At 50.0% G+C, this 22,657-nt stretch overlaps 1 protein-coding gene across 8 annotated transcripts in view; it reads right to left on the reverse strand.

Moving 5' to 3' along the window:
• The window catches only part of CLK3 (CDC like kinase 3), a 336,052-nt gene that overhangs the window by 269,485 nt on the left and 43,910 nt on the right, over positions 1-22,657 (reverse strand). For 7 of the 8 annotated variants that reach the window (XM_069624327.1, XM_069624326.1, XM_069624329.1 and 4 more), the window contains exon 3: positions 4,980-5,187. In XM_069624327.1, the coding sequence (XP_069480428.1) occupies positions 4,980-5,187 (208 nt within the window). Of the gene's footprint in view, positions 1-4,979; positions 5,188-22,657 lie in introns of those variants that run through there. The other variant, XM_069624331.1, reaches the window with a different exon arrangement.

Below are 22,657 nucleotides of genomic sequence, written 5' to 3' on the forward strand. Positions count from 1 at the left end.
GCCCAGAAAGGAGGGGTAGAAGAGCGCAAAGACGCCCGAGGGAGGGGTGTGGGGGGTGGGGGGGAGAGCGCAAAGCAGTACTGGGGGGGCACCAGCACAAAGGGGCCCCGGGGGGGAGCACCAGCGAAAAAGGGGCCCCGGGGGGAGGGGGGGCACCAGCGCAAAGGGGCCCCGGGGGGAGGGGGGCACCAGCGCAAAGGGGCCCCGGGGGGAGGGGGGGCACCAGCGCAAAGGGGCCCCGGGGGGAGGGGGGGCACCAGCGCAAAGGGGCCCCGGGGGGAGGGGGGGCACCAGCGCAAAGGGGCCCCGGGGGGAGGGGGGCACCAGCGCAAAGGTGCCCTGGGGGGGGGGGCGGGGAGCACCAGCACAAAGGGGGCGGGGAGCACCAGCGCAAAGGGGCCCGGGGGGGGGGGGGGCGGGGAGCACCAGCGCAAAGGGGCCCGGGGGGGGGGGGGGCGGGGAGCACCAGCGCAAAGGGGCCCGGGGGGGGGGGGGGCGGGGAGCACCAGCGCAAAGGGGCCCGGGGGGGGGGGGGGGGGGGCGGGGAGCACCAGCGCAAAGGGGCCCGGGGGGGGGGGGGGGGGAGCACCAGCGCAAAGGGGCCCGGGGGGGGGGGGGGGCGGGGAGCACCAGCGCAAAGGGGCCCGGGGGGGGGGGAAGCACCAGCGCAAAGGGGCCCGGGGGGGGGGGGGGGAGCACCAGCGCAAAGGGGCCCGGGGGGGGGGGGGGGAGCACCAGCGCAAAGGGGCCCGGGGGGGGGGGGGGGAGCACCAGCGCAAAGGAGCCCGGGGGGGGGAGCACCAGCGCAAAGGAGCCCGGGGGGGGGGGGGAGCACCAGCGCAAAGGAGCCCGGGGGGGGGGGAGCACCAGCGCAAAGGAGCCCGGGGGGGGGGGGGGGGGAGCACCAGCGCAAAGGGGCCCGGGGGGGGGAGCACCAGCGCTAAGGGGCCCGGGGGGGGGGGGGGGGAGCACCAGCGCAAGGGGGCCCGGTGGGCGGGGGGGGCTCCAGCGCAAAGGGGCCCGGGGGGGGGGGGAGCACCAGCGCAAAGGGGCCCAGGGGGGGGGAGCACCAGCGCAAAGGGGCCCAGGGGGGGGGGGGGGAGCACCAGCGCAAAGGGGCCCAGGGGGGGGGGGGGGGAGCACCAGCGCAAAGGGGCCCAGGGGGGGGGGGGGAGCACCAGCGCAAAGGGGCCCAGGGGGGGGGGGGGGGGAGCACCAGCGCAAAGGGGCCCAGGGGGGGGGGGGGGAGCACCAGCGCAAAGGGGCCCAGGGGGGGGGGGGGGGAGCACCAGCGCAAAGGGGCCCAGGGGGGGGGGGGAGCACCAGCGCAAAGGGGCCCAGGGGGGGGGAGCACCAGCGCAAAGGGGCCCAGGGGGGGGGGAGCACCAGCGCAAAGGGGCCCAGGGGGGGGGGGGGGAGCACCAGCGCAAAGGGGCCCAGGGGGAGGAGGAAGCACCAGCGCAAAGGGGCCCAGGGGGGGGGGGGGGGAGCACCAGCGCAAAGGGGCCCAGGGGGGGGGGGGGGGAGCACCAGCGCAAAGGGGCCCAGGGGGGGGGGGGGAGCACCAGCGCAAAGGGGCCCAGGGGGGGGGGGAGCACCAGCGCAAAGGGGCCCGGGGGGGGGGGGGGGAGCACCAGCGCAAAGGGGCCCGGGGGGGGGGGGAACACCAGCGCAAAGGGGCCCGGGGGGGGAGGGAGCACCAGCGCAAAGGGGCCCGGGGGGGGGAGGGAGCACCAGCGCAAAGGGGCCCGGGGGGGCGGGGCGGGGGGGGAGGGAGCACCAGCGCAAAGGGGCCCGGGGGGGGGGGGAGGGAGCACCAGCGCAAAGGGGCCCAGGGGGGGGGGGGAGGGAGCACCAGCGCAAAGGGGCCCGGGGGGGGGAGCACCAGCGCAAAGGGGCCCAGGGGGGGGGGGAGCACCAGCGCAAAGGGGCCCAGGGGGGGGGGGGAGCACCAGCGCAAAGGGGCCCAGGGGGGGGGGGGAGCACCAGCGCAAAGGGGCCCAGGGGGGGGGGGGGGCACCAGCGCAAAGGGGCCCAGGGGGGGGGGGGCACCAGCGCAAAGGGGCCCAGGGGGGGGGCACCAGCGCAAAGGGGCCCAGGGGGGGGGGCACCAGCGCAAAGGGGCCCGGGGGGGGGGGGAGCACCAGCGCAAAGGGGCCCAGGGGGGGGGGGGGGAGCACCAGCGCAAAGGGGCCCAGGGGGGGGGGGGGAGCACCAGCGCAAAGGGGCCCAGGGGGGGGGGGGGGAGCACCAGCGCAAAGGGGCCCAGGGGGGGGGGGGGGGGAGCACCAGCGCAAAGGGGCCCAGGGGGGGGGGGAGCACCAGCGCAAAGGGGCCCAGGGGGGGGGGGAGCACCAGCGCAAAGGGGCCCAGGGGGGGGGGGGGAGCACCAGCGCAAAGGGGCCCAGGGGGGGGGGGGGGAGCACCAGCGCAAAGGGGCCCAGGGGGGGGGGGGAGCACCAGCGCAAAGGGGCCCAGGGGGGGGGGGAGCACCAGCACAAAGGGGCCCAGGGGGGGGGGAGCACCAGCGCAAAGGGGCCCAGGGGGGGGGGGGGGAGCACCAGCGCAAAGGGGCCCAGGGGGGGGGGGGGGAGCACCAGCGCAAAGGGGCCCAGGGGGGGGGGGAGCACCAGCGCAAAGGGGCCCAGGGGGGGGGGAGCACCAGCGCAAAGGGGCCCAGGGGGGGGGGGAGCACCAGCGCAAAGGGGCCCAGGGGGGGGGGGGGAGCACCAGCGCAAAGGGGCCCAGGGGGGGGGGGAGCACCAGCGCAAAGGGGCCCAGGGGGGGGGGGGGAGCACCAGCACAAAGGGGCCCAGGGGGGGGGGAGCACTAGCGCAAAGGGGCCCAGGGGGGGGGGGGAGCACTAGCGCAAAGGGGCCCAGGGGGGGGGGAGCACCAGCGCAAAGGGGCCCGGGGGGGGGGGGGAGCACCAGCGCAAAGGGGCCCAGGTGGGGGGGGGGGGAGCACCAGCGCAAAGGGGCCCGGGGGGGGCACCAGCGCAAAGGGGCCCAGGGGGGGGGGAGCACCAGCGCAAAGGGGCCCAGGGGGGGGGGAGCACCAGCGCAAAGGGGCCCAGGGGGGGGGAGCACCAGCGCAAAGGGGCCCAGGGGGGGGGGGAGAGCACCAGCGCAAAGGGGCCCAGGGGGGGGAGCACCAGCGCAAAGGGGCCCAGGGGGGGGGGGAGCACCAGCGCAAAGGGGCCCAGGGGGGGGGGAGCACCAGCGCAAAGGGGCCCAGGGGGGGGGGGGGAGCACCAGCACAAAGTGGCGTGGGGGGCACCAGCGCAAAGGGGCCCAGCGAGGGGGCCCGAGAGCGAGCAAGGGGGCCACAAGGGAGGGAGAGAGAAAGACCAGAGAGACCGCAAGCGAGGGGGCCCAGAGGGAGGGTGAGCAACAGAGAGCGAGGGGAAGGAGCGCCAAAACAGTCAGATGTAGGCCCATCTTCTAATGTGTTGATGAAATGTAGCGCTCCTATTGACAGTATGGCTTTGAATGATAAGTACACTGACAGTCAAGAGACACACAAATATTTCATTTGCCTACCTACAACACAACAAGAACATGGCCCCACTGGCGCTAGAGCAGAGAACTGATCTTGAGGCCAACTTACTCTGCGTCAAATAATGTAAGCTTTGTAAGCAAATACACAGCTAAGGGAAAAATAAGCCACCTAATAGCTCAACCTCGATTAACTGCATGCACAAGTGTGGTCATGGGCACTCATGGTCCCAAATTACCGATTCGGTATCCAAAATATGTAAAACCTCCACAACATATGCCCATGGTATCAAACAATGAGAGGACAAGTGAACATACCAAGACCGTTTAGCAAAGATGTCTAGGGTAACACATCGCTCGAATATATTTAAACTGTTGATTGTGAAAACCTTTGAAGTAATAGATCCAACATCCCCAAGAGCAGCACTGAAACATTGTCATTTCTGTAGGTTTATTACAATGCAAAAAACGTGCGACTTCATAGAGGGGTTCGCTTATAAAGAAACACCACCGCAACCAGCATTCTAAAACTTCATGGGAAATTGGCTTTTAAAATTAAGTGACACCAACGGGGCTATGGATTCAAAGGGAGTAGATTTAGTATGAACCATTAGTACACAAAAGTTACAGAAATGCACACTTTCAGCTCGACAAATAAATAGCCAATGTGTTGGCTAACAAATGGGAACATTTCCACACATAGTATTTAGTTAAGGACCGCTTTTCGTAAATTTATGTACCCAGTCCTCCCTGCAGTAAATGAGGCGGCAGCAATGAGAGCCCAACTAACGTTCAATACAAACTCCTGAGCACCATCAATAGGTACTTGTTCCATCACTCTGAGACTCAAACACGGAGCCAGCCTGCCACGCATGAAACTTCAAGTAAACCTTAACATTACACATTTGGAAACAGCATTCACACAGCCGTGTGTAGGTCTGAAAATCATGGAGGCCCTTTAATGTACAAGCCATTGTATCAGAATGTTAAAAAGCTTCCAATGGCTCTAAACAAACTCCAGACATGAGTAGACTTTCTCCTACAAAGTTATGGAAATCCAGATTTCACACCAAAATGTGCATCTTGAACCATAAAAACTGCAGCAATCACCCAATGACATTGTGTACAACAAGAAGTAACTAAACTGTTACCATGTCTCACTACTACAGCGTGAAGTGGGAAAGTAACAGCGAAGTGCCACAGTACTGAACTGGTAATGCCAATAACGCAATATGGACGAATTGTACCCAGATCTGCAGGATGTTAGTCAGAGGCACAGAAACTTAAGGTCAAAGTAGACTACGGACCTGTATGCAAGAATCATAACCCCCCCAAAAAGGGACCTAGAAGCCCTGAAGTACAATGCCAACAAATGTAAGCAAATTAAAACAAAAAGGGCATGATACTCACCAGGCTATGAGAGCTGAAACAACAAGAAACAGATTAGGCTTTAACACGCCACCTCCTTTATAGGATACTCACCGAGGATGTACTGCTACATGACCTGGTTTTGCGTTTCCGGCAGTGATGCTGGTGTCTCTTCTTGGTCCTGGGTCTTGCTCGGTCCCGTGAGTGCTGGCGATGATGAGACCGCGTCGAGTAGCCATCATCGTGACAGGAACCATAGTCTTCTGAACGGTCGCTGGGTCGCCTTTCATGCCGCCTTCGGTGGTCAGAGTCTCTTTCACGACTGCAAATCACAAGAGAGGACTCAATGACCATCAACAAAAAGCATCCCATTTGTAACAAACAATTTAGATTTTAGTAAAGTACTATTGAAGATCTTTGAAAATGTGTTTATTTTTAGCGTTTTAACAGTTGGCCTGAGAAAAGAGGTGGGAGGGGGACAAAAGGAAGGAGCAAGTGAGGAGAGAGTAGATGAGGGTGAAGAGAAAAGGGAGCGAGTCGGATGACGGGAGAGAGGAAAAACGAGGTCTCAAAAATAAAAGTAAAATATGGCACTGCGGCTAAGGTGCCGGAAAGTTAAAGCTGTACAAATGAAGTGTACAAAATCCAACTGTTAAAGGAAAAAAAGCTCCATCTGCAGCTCTCCTGGACCCCCATCCCCATCTACTTCTATATGATCCACGGAATATCTGCTATTTGGACACCTTCACAGGATTGTGAGAGGAAGAGAGGGTGGCGTAGGAAACCATTGCCCCATTCTTTTTGCCCTCTGTGTATTTTTCCCATATTAAAGGGGCTTATCTGTATAGGCTGGTGGCAGTTGTAATTTTTTTTTTTGGGTGCACTGGTTCTATTTTAACTCGTTGGCACAATTTTGTGCACTAAAGTGCACAAAATGGCTGGCCAAGTTGATGTCCCGTTTTTGTGCTTCACTGCTCTTTTGGCAGTCTCCCCCAGGAAGCAGCAATTCTTTGGTGAATGGAACTGGTTCAGACTTTGCAAGGGGCTCCATATAGCGCATATAGCGCCAATGCATACATCTTAGACAATGTGTGAGGTCATGTCTGTACCCGAGCTGGGAGAGGTCCACGATTGGACAGCCGCCCATAGTTTGAATAATGCAGGGCACCAGACTGAAAGGCTGCAGCAACCCCCAACTCAGAACTTATAAATAAAAGGGAGTGGATTTGGAGTTTTCAAACTCCAACACTGGAGTCAAGCACTTGATGAATGATGCAGGGAGTCCGCAGAGGCACACTGGAAGATTGCGTGGTCAAGCAATAATAGTTCCATCAGTATGGAACCCTTCCTGATATTTCACGTTGCAGCCCTCCCTTGAACTGGTTGGCCGTACCATTTCAGAATTATCATCAGTGTCGTACACCTGTAGCACTAAAGTGTCATGGGCATGTAAACTGGCTGCCATCCGAAGAAGGGGCTTCGTCTGTTGCCTGGATTTTGCAGTCTGGTGCTGGGAAATTCGCAGTGCATCCTGCTTGAGCAGCGTAAACATTACTGCTCTATATGGGGAGTTCTTGAGGCCCGGAGTTGCGATATTTGTATTTTTGTAGATATATAGATAATATATAGATAGTAGATAGCTAGTAGATAGATAGATATTTGTAGAGCCTTGGCAGAATCAAACGGCTTAGAGGGATAATTGGCTTACGACCTGTGCTCTGTGTTGGAAGGTACGCATTCGGGATGGCAGAGATTCCTTCAAGCTCACAAGGCTCTTTCTTTAAGGGAGGGGTAGTGTGGCAGAACAACCCAGGCCAACCTCTCAGGAAGTGGGGTGGAGTGATTAACAGGTACAGTGAACACTTTTCACGAACACCAATTTTATTTTTATTAAAATATAATCTTTATATAAGAAAAGATAATATAATGATCTCCCTTACTTCTCGCTCTCCTCATCTTTTCCCTGCATACCTTTTCCCTCCACCTCCTCATTTTTATCTCCCCCGTCCTGCTTTCCTCATCTTTCCCTCCTCCCTCCTTCAACGATTATAAACCGGTAAATTGCCCTACATACTGTTTTGTTAGCTTGTTTCAGGTTTGTAAATTGCTTCAATTCATTCTCATTATGTTCTTTGTATCGTTATAATATAAAACGTTTATATAAACAAAAATAAATACAAATACAAAAGAGAATACAACAGTTACCTCAGGGTTTGGCGCGCGGTATAAAGAAAAACACTACATCAAACTAAGTAGCAACAGTTTCACATGTTCTTAAAAGTACAATTCAAAGGTGACATGTAATTACAGGTAAACAATGTTACTATCTAGGCCAGAAAATTTGTGAAGAGAACAATGGGGACCGGCTGTGCTGATTTGGGCAGTATTTTGTGACGAAGTGTTGTTACCCTACAGGACCCAAATCGGTACTTTCTGGTGTTACATTGGAGTTTAAGCCACAGAAAACTAGGTGCCGAAGAGACGAACCAAAAAAGATTCAACAGAAGAAAGGACTTGACAGTAGCACTGGGAAAGCAATATCGGGTGTTCAAAAACCAGTTTTGCAGCAGGCATTTGTGCGGTTCCCAGAGGAAGTCACACTGCACATTGTTTGCGGACCACAGTAGGTTGCAGCGAAGACGCACTTAAGCAGGAAGGACCCCAAGAGCCTTTTGAAGGACAAATATTTGATATATGGTGGATGCACAGGATTAGAATTCTGATGTGGAGGTCGGCTTGAGAAGACATCAGGCAAGACCCAATATTGAATATATTCCTGCGAAGTCTTACGGGAGAGGGGCCAGGTACAGAGGAGAGTTTGGCAGTGTCGTTAAAGGACACAGGCCTTTGAAGCTTCCCAGATGGAGGAGATAGGACCAGAGTGCTTGACTGAGGTCAGGGATTAAGAAACTCTGGTCAGTTTGGCACAGACAATTAAGACCGTCAGAGAAAGGGCCCTCACTTTTGGATCTGGTGATGCAGGTATGTCATGAGCTTAAAAGAGATGAGGCCTTCACGCGGCAGCAATCACACAGTTATGCCCAACAGACAGGGGGAAGTAGCAGAGCAGTCTGTTCCATCTGGTCCTATTGGATAGGCAGAGCTTCGCAATCCGATTCGGTGAAAGGTCAAAGGATGCTGGTGCAGACCGTTGGTTCTTCCTCAAGCAGAAGGGGTCTGGTATAGAGTTCCGGCAGTAGACGAGGTGTCTGGAAAGGAGGTCTGATTTCATCCCCCTCAGGAGGTAGTGAGTAAACGGCACGCACCCAATCACACATCAATAAAACAATGCACTGGTCAGCCAATCGCAGACCATCTCTCCAAGCATACCCATGCACTCAAGAAGTGCTCATATACAAATACATCCATTCACGTTATCTCAGAGAGGCACCTACATATGTCGGTCATAACTGGTTTCAGGCTGATAGACAGCTACGGCATATAGAGATTGTGGCCAAAGATGGCCACTTTCTCTTACACAGACAAAGGTTTCCTTTGGGGTACTCGAGTCTTAGGACTCATTAGGACGTTTAAGGCGGAGTCCACAAAAAGAGATTCCATTCTTTTAGCTAGGCTTTGGATTAAGCCTAGCTAGGAAAGTGATGAGGGCTGGGGTGGAGGGACGGAGGGGGTAAAAAAAAAAAATACAGAAGACAAGGGGTCCCTCAAAGGTAAGCAAAAGTACTTCAAAAATGGAACTCTGCCTTAACACTGCTAATCAGGTCTGTGTCCTTTATCTGGAGTCCAGCCTAGTGACCTTCTGAACCGTCAGATTGTTAATGGAAATTCGAACTTCCAGCTGTCAAGGTCACCATAATCTTCATCTGAACACTTTGGACCCCTGGACCTCAAATGCTGGAACCAAAAGGTAGAAGCAGTTGCACCGAAGGCTCCAACTTAGGACAGATTTGTTTGCAACTTTTCCCTCCATAGTTTCCTGATGAACACCATTCTTTTAGCCGTTTTTATCCTGTCCTGACTAAATTACAGCCTTCAGCTTCAATTCTATTACATGTTGCACACTTGTTATGGGGAAACTGATCAGTCCATCAGACTATCAGTACTGAGAAACTGTTTCCCTTTTAAATTTTTCTATTTTTAACACTAGGGGGGGCTTTGGCACGGAATGACACCAGACTCATGAATCGTTACTCAAAATCTTCACTTACAACTTCATCAGTGACTAACTCCAGTGAATGGACTTCAAACGCCTTGGGAAGTGCAGTTTGGACAGTATACCATTAAAGTGTACTAAATGTGAAACAGAAAGACACCAAAACCATGTCTCGAGGATATACGATGACCCCAATTTCAAGCGTTACAAAAAACGTTACATAAAAACCATTACATAAAATCATCACTTATGATTTTATATTGTAGGGTAGATTGCACACATTTTACATGCAGTGCAAGAGGGATACTTTAGCATTACCCAAGCTTTTTGCAGAGGGTATTTTTTGGTAAATTTTAGATGGGCCTACTGTTTTAGCATTTTTGGTGAGCACATGCGTGTTTACCGCATATGGCTTCTAAAAGTGGGTAGTCCTTAAAATGGGCAAGGACGTTTTTTGCGATTAGTAGATTTTTTTTTTCCAAATAAAACAGATGTACCTGGGAAGTGTTTCAAGTGAAAAGTTATTTGAGTTGTGAACATTAGCTTCGTTGCATCCACTCTGCAGGATTCTCAAAATCTAGGAGTAGCCTCCATCCCCGTCTATTGTATGCAGAAACCCATCCACCGCAGAACCTAGGCCTCTCTCCTGCTATACAGGACACTCAATCCAGGTATAGCACCCATCAATCTCTACTGTATGGTGTAATGTATTGGGAAACCTTGGGCTCTCTCCCCCCTCTACAGAATCCTCAAATCCAGGTGTAGCCGCCATCTCGGTCCATCTTATGCGGAAAACCACTTACTGGACGGTTCCCTTTGCCCACGCTACACGATTCCCAACTCTAGGTATAGCCTCAATCTTTGTCTATTGTATGGTGATATGTAGTGTATTGTGAGACCTGGGCCTCTGCTCCACCATCCAGGACCCCTAACCCTATGCAATTAGCCATAATGTGAAGGTCAGTTGAAAGACACAACCCACTAACCAAAAAGCTCCAAAATTCTGCATACCCAACGGATACAAAAACCTACACAACCACCTCACACAGCTTTTCTCCCCCTCCTCACTGGTCATAGAACCTCTAGGCTTACCCTCTGAAACTGCAGATGTGGGTCTATTATACTCACGACTATTTGACACCACCTTAGATATTTCAACTCTAAACGTCTGGGAATAGCTTCCTACGTTCTTATCTTCTGTCTCCCAATAGAAAATCCACTTGCATAACTAGGTCAATTACTTCATCACACGTTGTAGGTCGATTAACAATCACTGCCAAAGCATCCTTAATTTCATCTTTTAAACTCCCTATAGAACAAAGGGGCTCTTTTTGCTCCTGCCAACCACTCTCCAGAATCAAAGACTTACCAATTGGGCGATCTAAGCAACTTTCAAAACCTTCGAAGGGAAAACCTCTGCCCATGCAAGAAATGCAATTCACGCGGGTTCAAAAATACTGTGAATTTCTTCCAATCACCCGCTTAGAGTTCTGGAGCTACTAACGGAATTGACCCCCGACAAGACTTCCTCCCCTCACTTAGAGGGCACAACACCTTCAGTTCAACCCTGTCTAAAAGACGCCCCAGTCTCCACTCTGCTCAACTCGGGAGATTCCAAAACCACTTCAGAATAGTTGTAACAGAACTCTTGAACTCTGTATCCTGTCCATTCTTTGGCCCAACTCAGTAACCAGCCTTCCAAACCCTCATTTTAATTTCTCATGACGCATAACTCTGTATGAACTCATTCAAAACCTCACCAAAAGGCTTGTCAGCCCCTGTACCGAGAACAAACAAGGCCAAATAACCTGTTCTATGGTTGGGTGCCCACTCGGGAGGTTCTACAACCACGTTTAAGCTCCTTGTACTTTTCACAGGAGAATATCCATTCAGTCTGGTCCCACTCACTTGGGCAGTCCAGCACCGAAATGAAAGCCAATTCTATGAACAAGAGTACAAACAGCAACCCCAGACACGTGTTTCAGCCTAGTCAGGCCTCCATGAAGTGGCAATGTGCCTCTCTAAGCACATTGAACAAGGGGTCCACGTCTGGATTACCCTGGGTAACTTAGTTTTTCACCCCAAAGTTCCTAAAAATACACAAAAATGTCTGAGCGCCTATACCGAAAACAAACATGGCCAAATAATGCTGATGGTACTTGTTCAGATTTGCCTAGTATTTCGGTGCTGGACTGCCCTTGTGGGACAAACACTGACATTCAAATAGATATTTCTCCTCTGTGAAGGGTGCAATGTGCCACAAAAACGTGGCTGTAGACACACCTGGATGGAAAATTCCAGGGAACAGGGTATTTAACCCATGTTCGTTCTCAATAGAGGGGCTCCCACACTCCATTGTACCATTCAAAAGCTCCACAGAAGGGAAAGTGGATACAATTTTTTTTTAAAAGACAGGCTCGAGTTCTTACCTTCTGCTCTCCTGTTGGGGATGTGGGGGGTGAATACAGCACGAGTTGAACTGCACTATAATTTCCTTTTTTTCTCTGTAAACTATTTCAGGCGCCCCCCCCCTCTTCACCCATTCCTCTAATGTACCTGTACTTACTCAGCGGTAGGCCTGGAGGAAAATGTTCGAGGATAGTCGATCATTCTGCTACTTCTCTTGTTCTCTGTTCCCATCTCTGCTTGAAGGGATCATTGTCCATTTCCAGTAGTGAAGAATTACTTCCTATGTTTCTAAAATCTTCTAAGATCTCCCATGCCCAAGACTGTATGCTGCTGCTTTGAGATTTTCCAAGTTAGATTGTTCATGATTAAAGGCTTTCTTGCCCCAAATTTTCTAACATGCTGTCAATATTTATTTAACTTTTTACACTCACTTAGATTTAACAAATACTTAAATGTCCAAACACACTCAGCGTTTTTGTGCAACTCCCGGCGCACGCGAGCTGCTGCTGCCACCTTTCACTTCTCCTTCATTCCATGCTGTGGAGTTTTCAGCTACCACGTCGCCCTACACGCTGGCGAAAAAAACATTCTGCATTACCCAACATCCTTCTCCGTAAACTGTTTTTTTTTTTATTGAGCATTTGTTAGGCGCCTATACAACAGAATGATGTTTCCAAGCGCCACAAGGCAAGAGGGGAAGGAACCAGGGAAGTAAATTCAATGGCAAATAAGAACAGTAAATATAAAAACGTGTTCTTACTGGGCCTTGTGACATTCGGAAGTGCAAGAGAAGTGCTGGAGATAAGGGAGGGAGAGAGAAAGGGAGGGAGGGGGAGCAGGGTATGGGCAAGTGCTGGTGAGCCCAGAAGGGAAGTGCCATGCGGTGCCAGGGGAGAAGACCACTGGCCAAGTACTGGGCAGAGGGATTCAAGGGTGGGGATGCACAGCCGCCATGCAGGATGCCCGCAAAGGCAGTGCTGAGGGGGTGGTGGGGTGCACTGGTGTCAACTGGGCAGAGGGCCTGGTAATCTGCAAGAGTCATGAAGGGCCAGGCTGCCAGTCTCAGGGGCAGTGGGGTGATTAGCAGGCAAGGGAAAGAGGTAGAGAAAAGCAGAGTTTTGAGAAGTTTCCAGAACTTAAGGCGGTCCGGCTCAAGTCAGAGGGGCAGGGAGGCTGTTCTGGAGAGAGAGACCAGTCGAGGAGAGACCTGCCCCCCCACTCTCAGCTTGGAGAAGCGTTTGCCAATCAGATGAGTTAGAGGAGCAGAGGGCTCTAACAGGGAAGTATTTAGGGAGAGAAAGTGGAGATCGCGTGGAACCAGGCCCCAGAAAGCCTTGTGGATGATGCAGAGGTCATGAATTTTATTCTCACGCCGGGAGCCAGTGGAGAGATTTTAGGGCTGGTCCCTGGGCTTGAGACCAAGGTTAAGTGTTGCAGTCCTATTCTGGATTAGCTGAAGGGGGCATAGGGAGGAAAGGGGAAGATTGGAAAAAGGCTGTTTCAGTAGTCCAGCCTAGAGAGGACCAGAGCTCTGGAGACATTGAGCTTCTGGGGAAAGGTGAGGAAAGGGAGGGTGTCTCCAAGGAGGCGAAGCTGGAAGTGGGCCTTCTTGGCAAGGCCCAAGATGTGAGGAGTGAAGTCGAAGGGGACCCCAAGGTCATATGTTGTACTTCTAACGTAGCGCACGCTGCCCAAAGTGCATCCATCCTAGGCACCATCTTAAGGTCAGGCTAACTCCTTACACCTCGGACCTTGCCAGCAAAAACGTTCCCACTTGCCGCTTCCAATTTCTAGATCGGCTCACGTTCTTTAGATGAAAACTGTTAAGCACTAAAGATTTCGTTATTTTAATAGGTATTGCTGGCCTGAACAGTGACCCCTGCCGGCTTAACTTGGAACCAACCTAAAACTTGAACGAATTACAAAACACAGCACTCCACATTTTCACAACTATGTTAAACGTCCTTATTTACATTGCGCTACAGAATTTACATTGCCTCTTTAGCACCTTTAGAAGGCTCATTTATCATACGCATGCTCCCTAGTGTTATTTTCTTTAACAAAACTGCTGCACTCTCACCAGTTCCATCATTTGAGGTGCTCCTTCCCCTTCTCTACTACAGCTTCCTGCGACATAGGTGTATCTTCGAATTAACTTTTGAGAGCTCATTTCAAAATGTGTTACTGCTTTAGCTTTTGTGATGAAAGGCAGTTGAGAATGCCCAGAAGCTAGAATCATCTCCCCAATGTTCCGATCCCTCAATCTTGGCTTGGGCAGGTTTCCAGTGTCTGAAATTAAGGTTCCCAAACAACCATCCTGAACCCCCAACAACAAATACCTATTCAACCTAAAATCTGACACCTCCCTCTCATGAACTCCCATGTAAAGTGTGCAGAGTGTTTAAAATACAAGTGGCCAAAGCCCATCGAAGCAAAGTGTCTGGGCAATATGTCCTAGGACCCAGACTCGAGGCAATAAGTTTGTGTCTCTATAGTGCATCACGGTAGTGCGGCTAATAAATTAGATTCAAAACGGGGCTTCAACAATTGGATTTCTTCAACCTAGGAATCCTACGAACATCTTCCTTGGTCTCGAACTGCTAATTGCTCCAGGAACTTTCAGTATGCACACAAGGATAAATAAACCCAAGTAAACAAACCTACCCAAAGAAGTTCGTTCAAAAAGATAGTTTTCCTACGTTTGGTCTTTCAATAAGGAAATCTCATTTAAATTAGGTTAGGGAAAGTTAGCAATAGTGTAGGGTTTGTTCATCCCCAATAAGGAAGAACCTATGGAGTGAAAGCACCAAGGATTTAAAGGAACTCGTTATATAATTGAAACAAGACATTCACTACACTTTTTTTAAATTTTATTTTTTTTAATGGAAATTCTTGGATTAAACACTTCCATTAAGGAGAGTAAGAATAAAACCAGAGGTTATTGATAACGAATGATCATTCAACTTAGTGTGCTTTTTTTGTTCTCTGCAGATCTCCATCTCCGATACTGAAGCAAAAGTCTTTTTTAATCCACTTACCCTTTTCCCCCACAATGCTTTGGATTCAACTGTTGTGCATACATATCGGGTGGCGTGGGTAGTTCAGCCCCTGGACTAGTGGGGGAGGAGGGAGCATGCATGTGTGCGTGCGTGCGTGCAATGCAGAATCTTAGTCCTTGATTTGGGGAGCTTTTGGACCCGTGCACAGGTAACATTTTGCTCTAAAATGTAATCTCTGCAGGGGCGCAAGGTTATAGGCTTCAAAAGGCCTGAATTTTGCAAAAAAGTTCACGATTTGAAATAAAAACCCCATTTGTTTACAATTGTTCCCAACCACTTACACATACCTCTACACATTGCCAACCTGTTCCCAAGAGCTATAATCAAAATCTCAAAACAGTTCTAGAACTTAAGCTCTGCATTTCTGTGCTCTCACACACTACAATAAAAAGATGCAATCTGTCTCGCAGACCCATTTTTTTCTGTGTATGTGCCTGTTCATCACCTAAGATTTATTCTAGCAGACATGAAAATCCACCGGCTGAACGCCTATAAATATAATTTAATGATGCAGCAAAAATACACACCACACATTCCGTTAACTTTTTCCTTCATAGCGTAATTGTATAAGATATATAAATATCCCGGTCACCGCGGAAGTCTGCATATAAGCAGTCCCGTGTGTATTTTTGGAGCTGGTATGAACATCGCGGAAGTAGTGTTATGCAGTGCCATCACAGCAAAATAAAGCCCTCTTCAGCCAATCCCAGGTATCCTTTTGCCGACACAGCAAAAATGCTGAAATGCCGACATATCTTATGCAATATCTGACAATGAGTCACTGTATTACATCAGCGGCCACAAATAACTGGCTAAACATAAATGACGTGTATTCCCTAGACCTCGCAGAGCAAGACAAGCTTTGGAACCATACTGCCCCCTTCTCTCCCACCCTACCCTCACACTTCTGAAATCTTCTCCTCAAAAGCAAACACTTTGTGCTGCAACAGATGAGCTCCGTCATTGATATTTGCATTGGTCTGAAGGGACAAGCCTCAGTGGTGCTCGGGCCCTGGAAAACAGAGGGCTCTTGTAAAGTCATCGAGCTATGAGAAGACAGGTATGTGCCTGAAACACCAATCAGTGCACAGACAATCTTCAATAGTTCACACTCCCAGAAAAATTCACCCTTTGCCTGCCCTTTCCCTTCAAGGGCAAGCATTACAAAAGTCAATAGTTCGGGCTGTTTTGCTTTTGTGTAGGTGTGTGCATGGCAAAGCTTCTTGGTGCAGGCCATTTTAATTATTTAAAAAGAAACACGCCTTGCCAAAGCCAGTAAATTGGACTTTTGTGTAGTGCTGGTGAAGACACTGCGTTTAAAGGGAACACAAATGCCTAGTTGGTGTTAAAATGCTAGTGCATTCCTGCAACAACAAGATTTGTTAAACCCAATAGCTTGGGCTTTTGTGTTGACACTGGGAAACTCATGGCACAAGTGGTTTTCATTAATTTAAAGAAACATACATTGCCGACAGCCTTTTGTGTAAGCACTGGGAAACGCACTATGCGTATAAAGCAAATTCAAAAAGTTGGTCATTTTTGGCCCCCATCAAACATTTAGGGTGGTCCTCACAGCATCTATTTATACTATACATAGAATTGATATTACATATATCAAAGTTTGATGTTACTGCTTGGATAAGCGAACGCAACTGTATACTAGGGTTATTTTTGGACACCATCAAAACATCTGGCACGTCACTACATCTATATTATATATAGAATTTTTTATAACCATCAAAAATTATAGGGCTCATTAAATTGATATACATTTTATATTTTATTAAACATTTTGGGGTGCATTAAATAGATGTAAAATATGGGGCGCAATTTTATATCAACTGTATATTAAATTCATATCAATGGTGCAGGACTAAGGAAAAAGGGTGGGGCTAAGAACAGGAATGGGGGGAGGGGAGTGGCCATCGGTCAAAATTTAACATCGACAATAAAATAACTGTCTCTCAACCCAAAACAAAAATCCTTCTAAAAACTGCATCCCTCACCCACAAAGCATTAAACAATGCCGCCCCTAGTTACCTCTCAAATAGATTCCAGAGAAGAACATCCACTAGACCTATGAGACTTGGCAACGGCAATTGCCTCAAATCCCAGATTTAGGCTTTCAAGGGCTGGTGGCAGCAGCTTTCCTGTGAAAGCAGCCAAACTATGGAACTCTGTCTCACCCTCTTAGAGAGGATCAACCTTAAGTGACATTTAGACAAGTACATCAACCTGCTCAAATCTACGGATTTGTAGGCTTGACTGCTGTAATATTTTGACACGTGCATATTTAACATGCCTTTAACTGTACGTATATTTAATTCCTGCCTATATTATTGCCTGTATTTTGTATGTTACAACCTAAGCCTTGTACCTGCTTTTATTGCTGCACCCCTATACCCTCGGGTCTCGTGCGCATTAGAAATAAACAAAGGTACATCCGTGTACTACTTCCATCGTCATTCCTTACCAATCAGGTCCAATTGAAATCTTATTGGTCATTCCTTTTCCCGGCAGTAGGAAACAGGCTCACTGGACTCTCATACCCTGTTCAGGTTATTCTCTGATCAGGTATGGTGGAGAAAAAAAAATGTGATGTTGCAGGATTGCTACGCTATACTACAATATGCAGGATTGCTATGTTATGAAATACTAGGTTACATTATGCAATGCCATTAGGCTCTCCCACAGTTAGGCCTCCTCAGAACCTCCATGTCATCGCCCTCTGCCTCCCTGTGCCTGCTCTACACGCGACACGACCAAACCCCTCCCCAAGGCAGAGGACACGTCAGACCTTCCCTTCCGATTCTTCTGTATAAGTTTAGCATTAGCCCCATAAATGGGAGATATCCAAAAAGGGGTTTCTGCGAATGCCGCTTATGCATAATACCACACATTGCCCCCCGCAAGGCTGCGTCACAAGGTCATTAGTAAGAGGGCTACAGTTCTTGCTAAATGTCTAATGTCGTGCCAAGTAACACCCCCATTGTGAAAATCCAGAAACAGATTAATGTGTGCCTATGATATACAATATAAACCGGCATTCTAGGGTGGGGTGGGGGGGCCAGAGAGCGCTCCCTGTGCCGACAGCCTGAACACTTGAATGCCGTTACCCCTGCTGATAGCATACAGAGTTGTGCATTTGCGATATAAATACATGAAACTTGATTTACCAGTCTGATCTCCTTATTTGCTGCAAACTAAGTGCTGTGACTTCTGGTCAGAACTGCTCAGGATTTTTTCTGTGGTCTGCCACATTAACTCATCATACGGAGGGTGCCGTTAGAAGCACTGGCAAACCTGTTATCTGCAAAGATGCCAAACTCAGCTGTGCGACTGGGAAGTAGCCTCCGGAAAATGTCACATAGCACGACTGTGAACCTGTTTCGATTTTCCTCAGGCGGAGTGGTAAATATCAACCTGCTGCTTATGGCACTGTTTTCTCTGCACTGCATGCTATTTTGCAATGTCTTATATGCTCTCTCTCTATCTCTCTATCTCTCCTTACAAGCCCTGATGCTTTGCGTTGAGTATTTGTATGTGAAAGCAGCGCAGCAGAGAGTTTTAGCTCTGTCGAGCGCATTCAACATGTTCGTCTCCCACCTGTCTGTTGTGGGCTTCTAGATGTTGGCTTCGGTGTAGAGATAAAATTGAATGAGAGACTGAGTGCAGCAAGCCATCTTGCGTGTAAGGATTAAAAAGTGTATTAGCCATTTACTGAGAGAGAAATATTACAAGTGTGTGTACAGTTTATGGGCAGCAAATACAGAAACAATATCCCATAGTATAGCAGAACAGTGCCCCTGCATTTACCCATGACCCCCCTTCCCCCTTCCATGTATCCGTGCAGCTCGATCGGAAAGCGCTGGCACAGCCTAACGTTGAATGTTTAATATTCAGTGTTTAATGTTTTCGCAAATGTTCACAACAATGTTCAAGTCAAACTCTGGACTACAGAAAGCAGGAGGGGTAGTTTTGTTGAAATGGCTTTTCTGACGAACAACTGATCCATCATGTAATGTCATTTCTATTTGTCATGTGCTGGGTAAGAATGAAGCAAGTGTTTATACTACTGGTAAGTTTGGTATTGCTTGTTGCACTGGCTGTTTGGAATATAAATTTGCCATGTTGGGTTTAACTGTTAATGCTGCAGTTAGCTTTGCTGCTCACACTGTTTGCAGACGATGTTTAGATACCAATTGCATTTTTCGTGATTTAGAAAAGGGGATGTGTGCCGTCACGTTCGATGTATGGGTTTAGAGCTATGATGCCGTCTCCTAGTTAAGAGGCACAGCGCCTGTGATTTGTGTTGGTGTCCTCACAAATTTGTGACCAGGTGGGGGTACAGGTGTGTTGTCACTGGGTGGTTAAGGGTATTTTCTGAGATTTATTGTTGTGCATTCCTGTGGGCTGCCGTTTCCAGGATTGCAGCTGGCAAGATTTGTTTTATTTTTTTCTCCCTCTCGCCGCCACTGCACTTTATTTTCCTTTCACAGTCTGTTTCACAGTTCTACAAAAACAGGGGACATGTCACTGCCCCCAGATTGAGTGACTTGGTAATTCATTACAAGGTACCATGATTTGGTACTTGGCTGGTGCGATCATTGGACAGGATTGTGCACAGATTTCGATGCATATGTCCTTTGTTGGTTATCAGGAGTTCTGTGTTTTACGTCGGCACAACGTCGCCGTTTTATGTTGGTGGTTCACAGCCGATTGACCTTGTGATTATTCTCTGTCGCAGAGTTAGTTTTGACTTTCTCCACGCTGTGGCTTACATTTGCCACTCAAAGGATCATTAACATATCCTTGGCCTACGCCAGACGTCTTTACATTGCTGTCTGCTGGTTTACAGATTTGCCATATTCCCTTGGGGTTACTTGTAATTGTCATTTGTTTGATGGATGGACTGGGTTTTATTTCTTGATTTATGGTGGGTTTTGCGCATGCACTTTGCAGGTTACAGCAAGCTTAGTACAACAGAAATGCCTACATGCTTTTCTTCCAGACAGGGGGAGGCCTTGATCGACAAGACAAAAAGTTCCTGTTTAACTATATTTGCATGATTGGCCTCCTACTTTCATTGTTCTACATACAGAGCCCTGCGGTCGATATCTATGTTCTTATTTCAGCTTTAGAGGCGAAGTAAAGGGCATTTTGGCCATTTGATAGTTAAGTGTCAAATGTTATTGCTGAGATAAGCCGGATACGATTCCTCTGGTCCTTCATGTATATGATTTTATCTTTATATTCAGCAAACCATCAATACTTGCTTGCTCCAGTCTACCTTTTGTATACCACCTCTCCTGTTGGACCTTAAGCTGTCACCACCTGCAAATACCAATTGATGGGAGGTTGTTTGCAATACCTCTCTTGATTTGCAGTACCTGCGGGCCTCCCTCCCTCTGTGTCTCCCCTGCTCTTTTGGATTTCTAGACACAGCTATGAGCTTTTCACAACACAACTTATTCCTGCAGGAGGGACAAACGCCTTCATGTCATGTTTTTAACGTATGGGGTCATTCACCTGTATATATTTGAAAGTGGAATTTTTTGACTCTTGGTCAAAAGTGATTCAGTGGTTAATGGAGGGGTTGTTTCAGACGTACCACCTTGTTGTCTTGCGGCTTTGGAACAGAGAAAGTTTAAAGGTGTCTGATGGTCATTGTCAGCTTATTTTGCATGGTACAAAGCGTCTATGGACAGAATGCACGACAGACTAGATCGCTTAAGAACCCTCAGGCTATGTTGGAGAAATAATTAGAGCAGTGAGAGAGGCTGGATGAGGCTGAGGGGCTTCTATCAGGGGTGGAGTGGGTGGCAGCAGCGGTCTCTGGGGAAATGTCGGAAGTCAGGAAAGCCCTGAGAGAGCTCTGGAAGAAGCAGGACGATCTTGAATCAAGATCCCACCGGAATAATATACAGATTTTCGGCTTGTCTGAGTCGATGGGTCAGAGCGACATGGAAGCACTGGTAGAGGAAATACTGCGGGAAACCTTGGGCTCAGATGGCTTCTCCCCGCTGTGTTGTGGAGAGGGCACATAGGATCCCCAGCGGCCGATGACCGATTCCGGGAGCTCCACCTCGGCCGGTGATTGCCCGACTATTGAACTACAGAGATAGGGACGTGGCACTCCGGAAAGCTAGAGAGAAGGGTACTTTGTCTTATAAGGGGGATGTGATTACCTTTTTCCCGGACTTTTCTGATAAAGTGCAGGCTGCCAGGAAATCCTTTATGGAAGTTAAGAAACGGCTGGGGGACAAAAGCCTGCAGTATGCAATGTTATTCCCTGCCAAGCTACGGGTAGTGCATGAAGGGAAGTCATTGTTTTTTCAGTCTCCAGAGGAGGCCTCCTCTTTTCTTGACATGCTGCCGAGGTCTCATGGGTCACGGAGGTGGGAGGCCTGACATCCTTTGGCATGGAAGAAACTTGGTGGTGTTGCTGCCGCAGTCGGCAGTTCATGTTAGTTCCAAGAGCAGACACACCTATCCTGTGGGGGTGCGAAGGAGGGTTGGGCTCGTAGTTGCCCCCCTGAGCGCAAGCTGTTTATGAATGTGTGGGTGGATGTTGGGGTGCTGGAAAGTTGGGGGTTCCAGCGTGGGAGGGGTCTTCGTTGTGGGGGGCAGTGGGGTGTGGTGGGGGGAGGGAGGGACCACTGACGAGTTGGGGGGTTGTCGGTAGAATGGGGAGGCGGGAGGAGGGAGGAGGGACAGGGAGGACCAATGGGGCGCACTGGGAGCTTGGAGGCCTGTGGGGTGTGTCGGAGCAGGGGGAGTGTGTGGTTTATCATCTGCAGATGGCGACAGTACATTTCATGACCTGGAATGTCAGGGGTCTTAACAATTTGCCCAAATGTCGGAAAGTTTTGCAATATCTGGAACGTCATAGAATTGGGGTGGCCTTCCTTCAGGAGACTCATTTGACACCGGAATCTGAATCTAAGTTTGGTAAAAACTGGGTGTGCCATAGATATTTCTCTTCTTATTCCTCCTATTCTAGAGGTGTTAGTATCCTGGTGCATAAATCGGTGGGGTTTCGGTGTGTCAGGGGAGTGAAAGATTCAGAGGGCAGGGTCTTGATAGTGCAGGGAGTTATCCAGGGGAGGTTATATACAAGGATATGTTATTATGGACCTAACCAGGATACCATAGAGCCTCTGGACTGGATAGAGCGGCAATTGGGGGCGCTTCCCGAGGGGGAAATCATCTGGGCTGGGGACTTTAATTCTGTATTGGACGCATCCCAGGATAGGGTGGGGAGCACAGTGCACTCAAGCAATAGGACTTCCATGAAACTACGAGGTGTGTGCCCAGTGTGGGATATTGGGGACATTTGGAGGGTGAGGAACCCTGGAGGGAGCCAATTCACACATTACTCGGCACCGCATAACTCTGCGGCTCGACTAGATTTCCTAGTGTCAGGAGCAATTATGGGTCGATCCGCTGGGGTGGGTATTTTGGCCCGCACTTTATCGGACCATGCTCCAGTTTTGTTGTCGATCCGTTTGGAGGGTCGGGCTAAGGTGAGGCCTCCTTGGAGGTTTAAAAGTGAAGCGCTTACGGATAAGCTCTTTAAGGAGGAACTGACGAAGGCCATAGATGCATACTTGGAGGTCAATGATGGGTCGGTGTCATCTGCTGGTGTCCTGTGGGAGGGATTTAAGTGTGTGATTAGGGGCGAATGTATAGCTAAGGAGGTGGGGATCCTGAAAAGGCTGCAGAAAGATTTGGCTGATACAGAGGAGGAAATACGGGTGTTACAAGAAGAGGCTCCCGTTCCGGATCAGGCTCAGCATGGTGCCATCAAGCGGAAACTGCAGGAGTATCAGACACTAGTGCAGAGGGAGATTAAATATACGTGGGATAACGTAGCTCCCCGGAAATATGGTGAGGGTCAAGCCCCGGGACAGTCAATGGCTAAGCTAACTCGATTGAGTGGGCGGGATAATAGGGTGATAATGATCACGGATGGGAACGGTGTTGATTATTATGACGAGGGCATTGCTCATGAATTCGAGGAATTCTGTAGCGCTTGTACTCATCGCAATTAACGGCGACACGAGTGGATTTAGAGGCGTTTCTCAATGAGGTGGGGTTATATTGGCGCACAGGGGAGCAGAGGGAGGGGCTGAATAGGCCTGTGACACTAGAGGAGGTGGTGGACGCTATTAAATCTCTACCGGGCGGAAAATCTCCAGGCCCTGAAT

This window comes from Ambystoma mexicanum, chromosome 11 (assembly GCF_040938575.1).
Source record: "Ambystoma mexicanum isolate Mex_15411 chromosome 11, UKY_AmexF1_1, whole genome shotgun sequence".
NCBI classification, from domain to species: Eukaryota; Metazoa; Chordata; class Amphibia; order Caudata; family Ambystomatidae; genus Ambystoma; species Ambystoma mexicanum.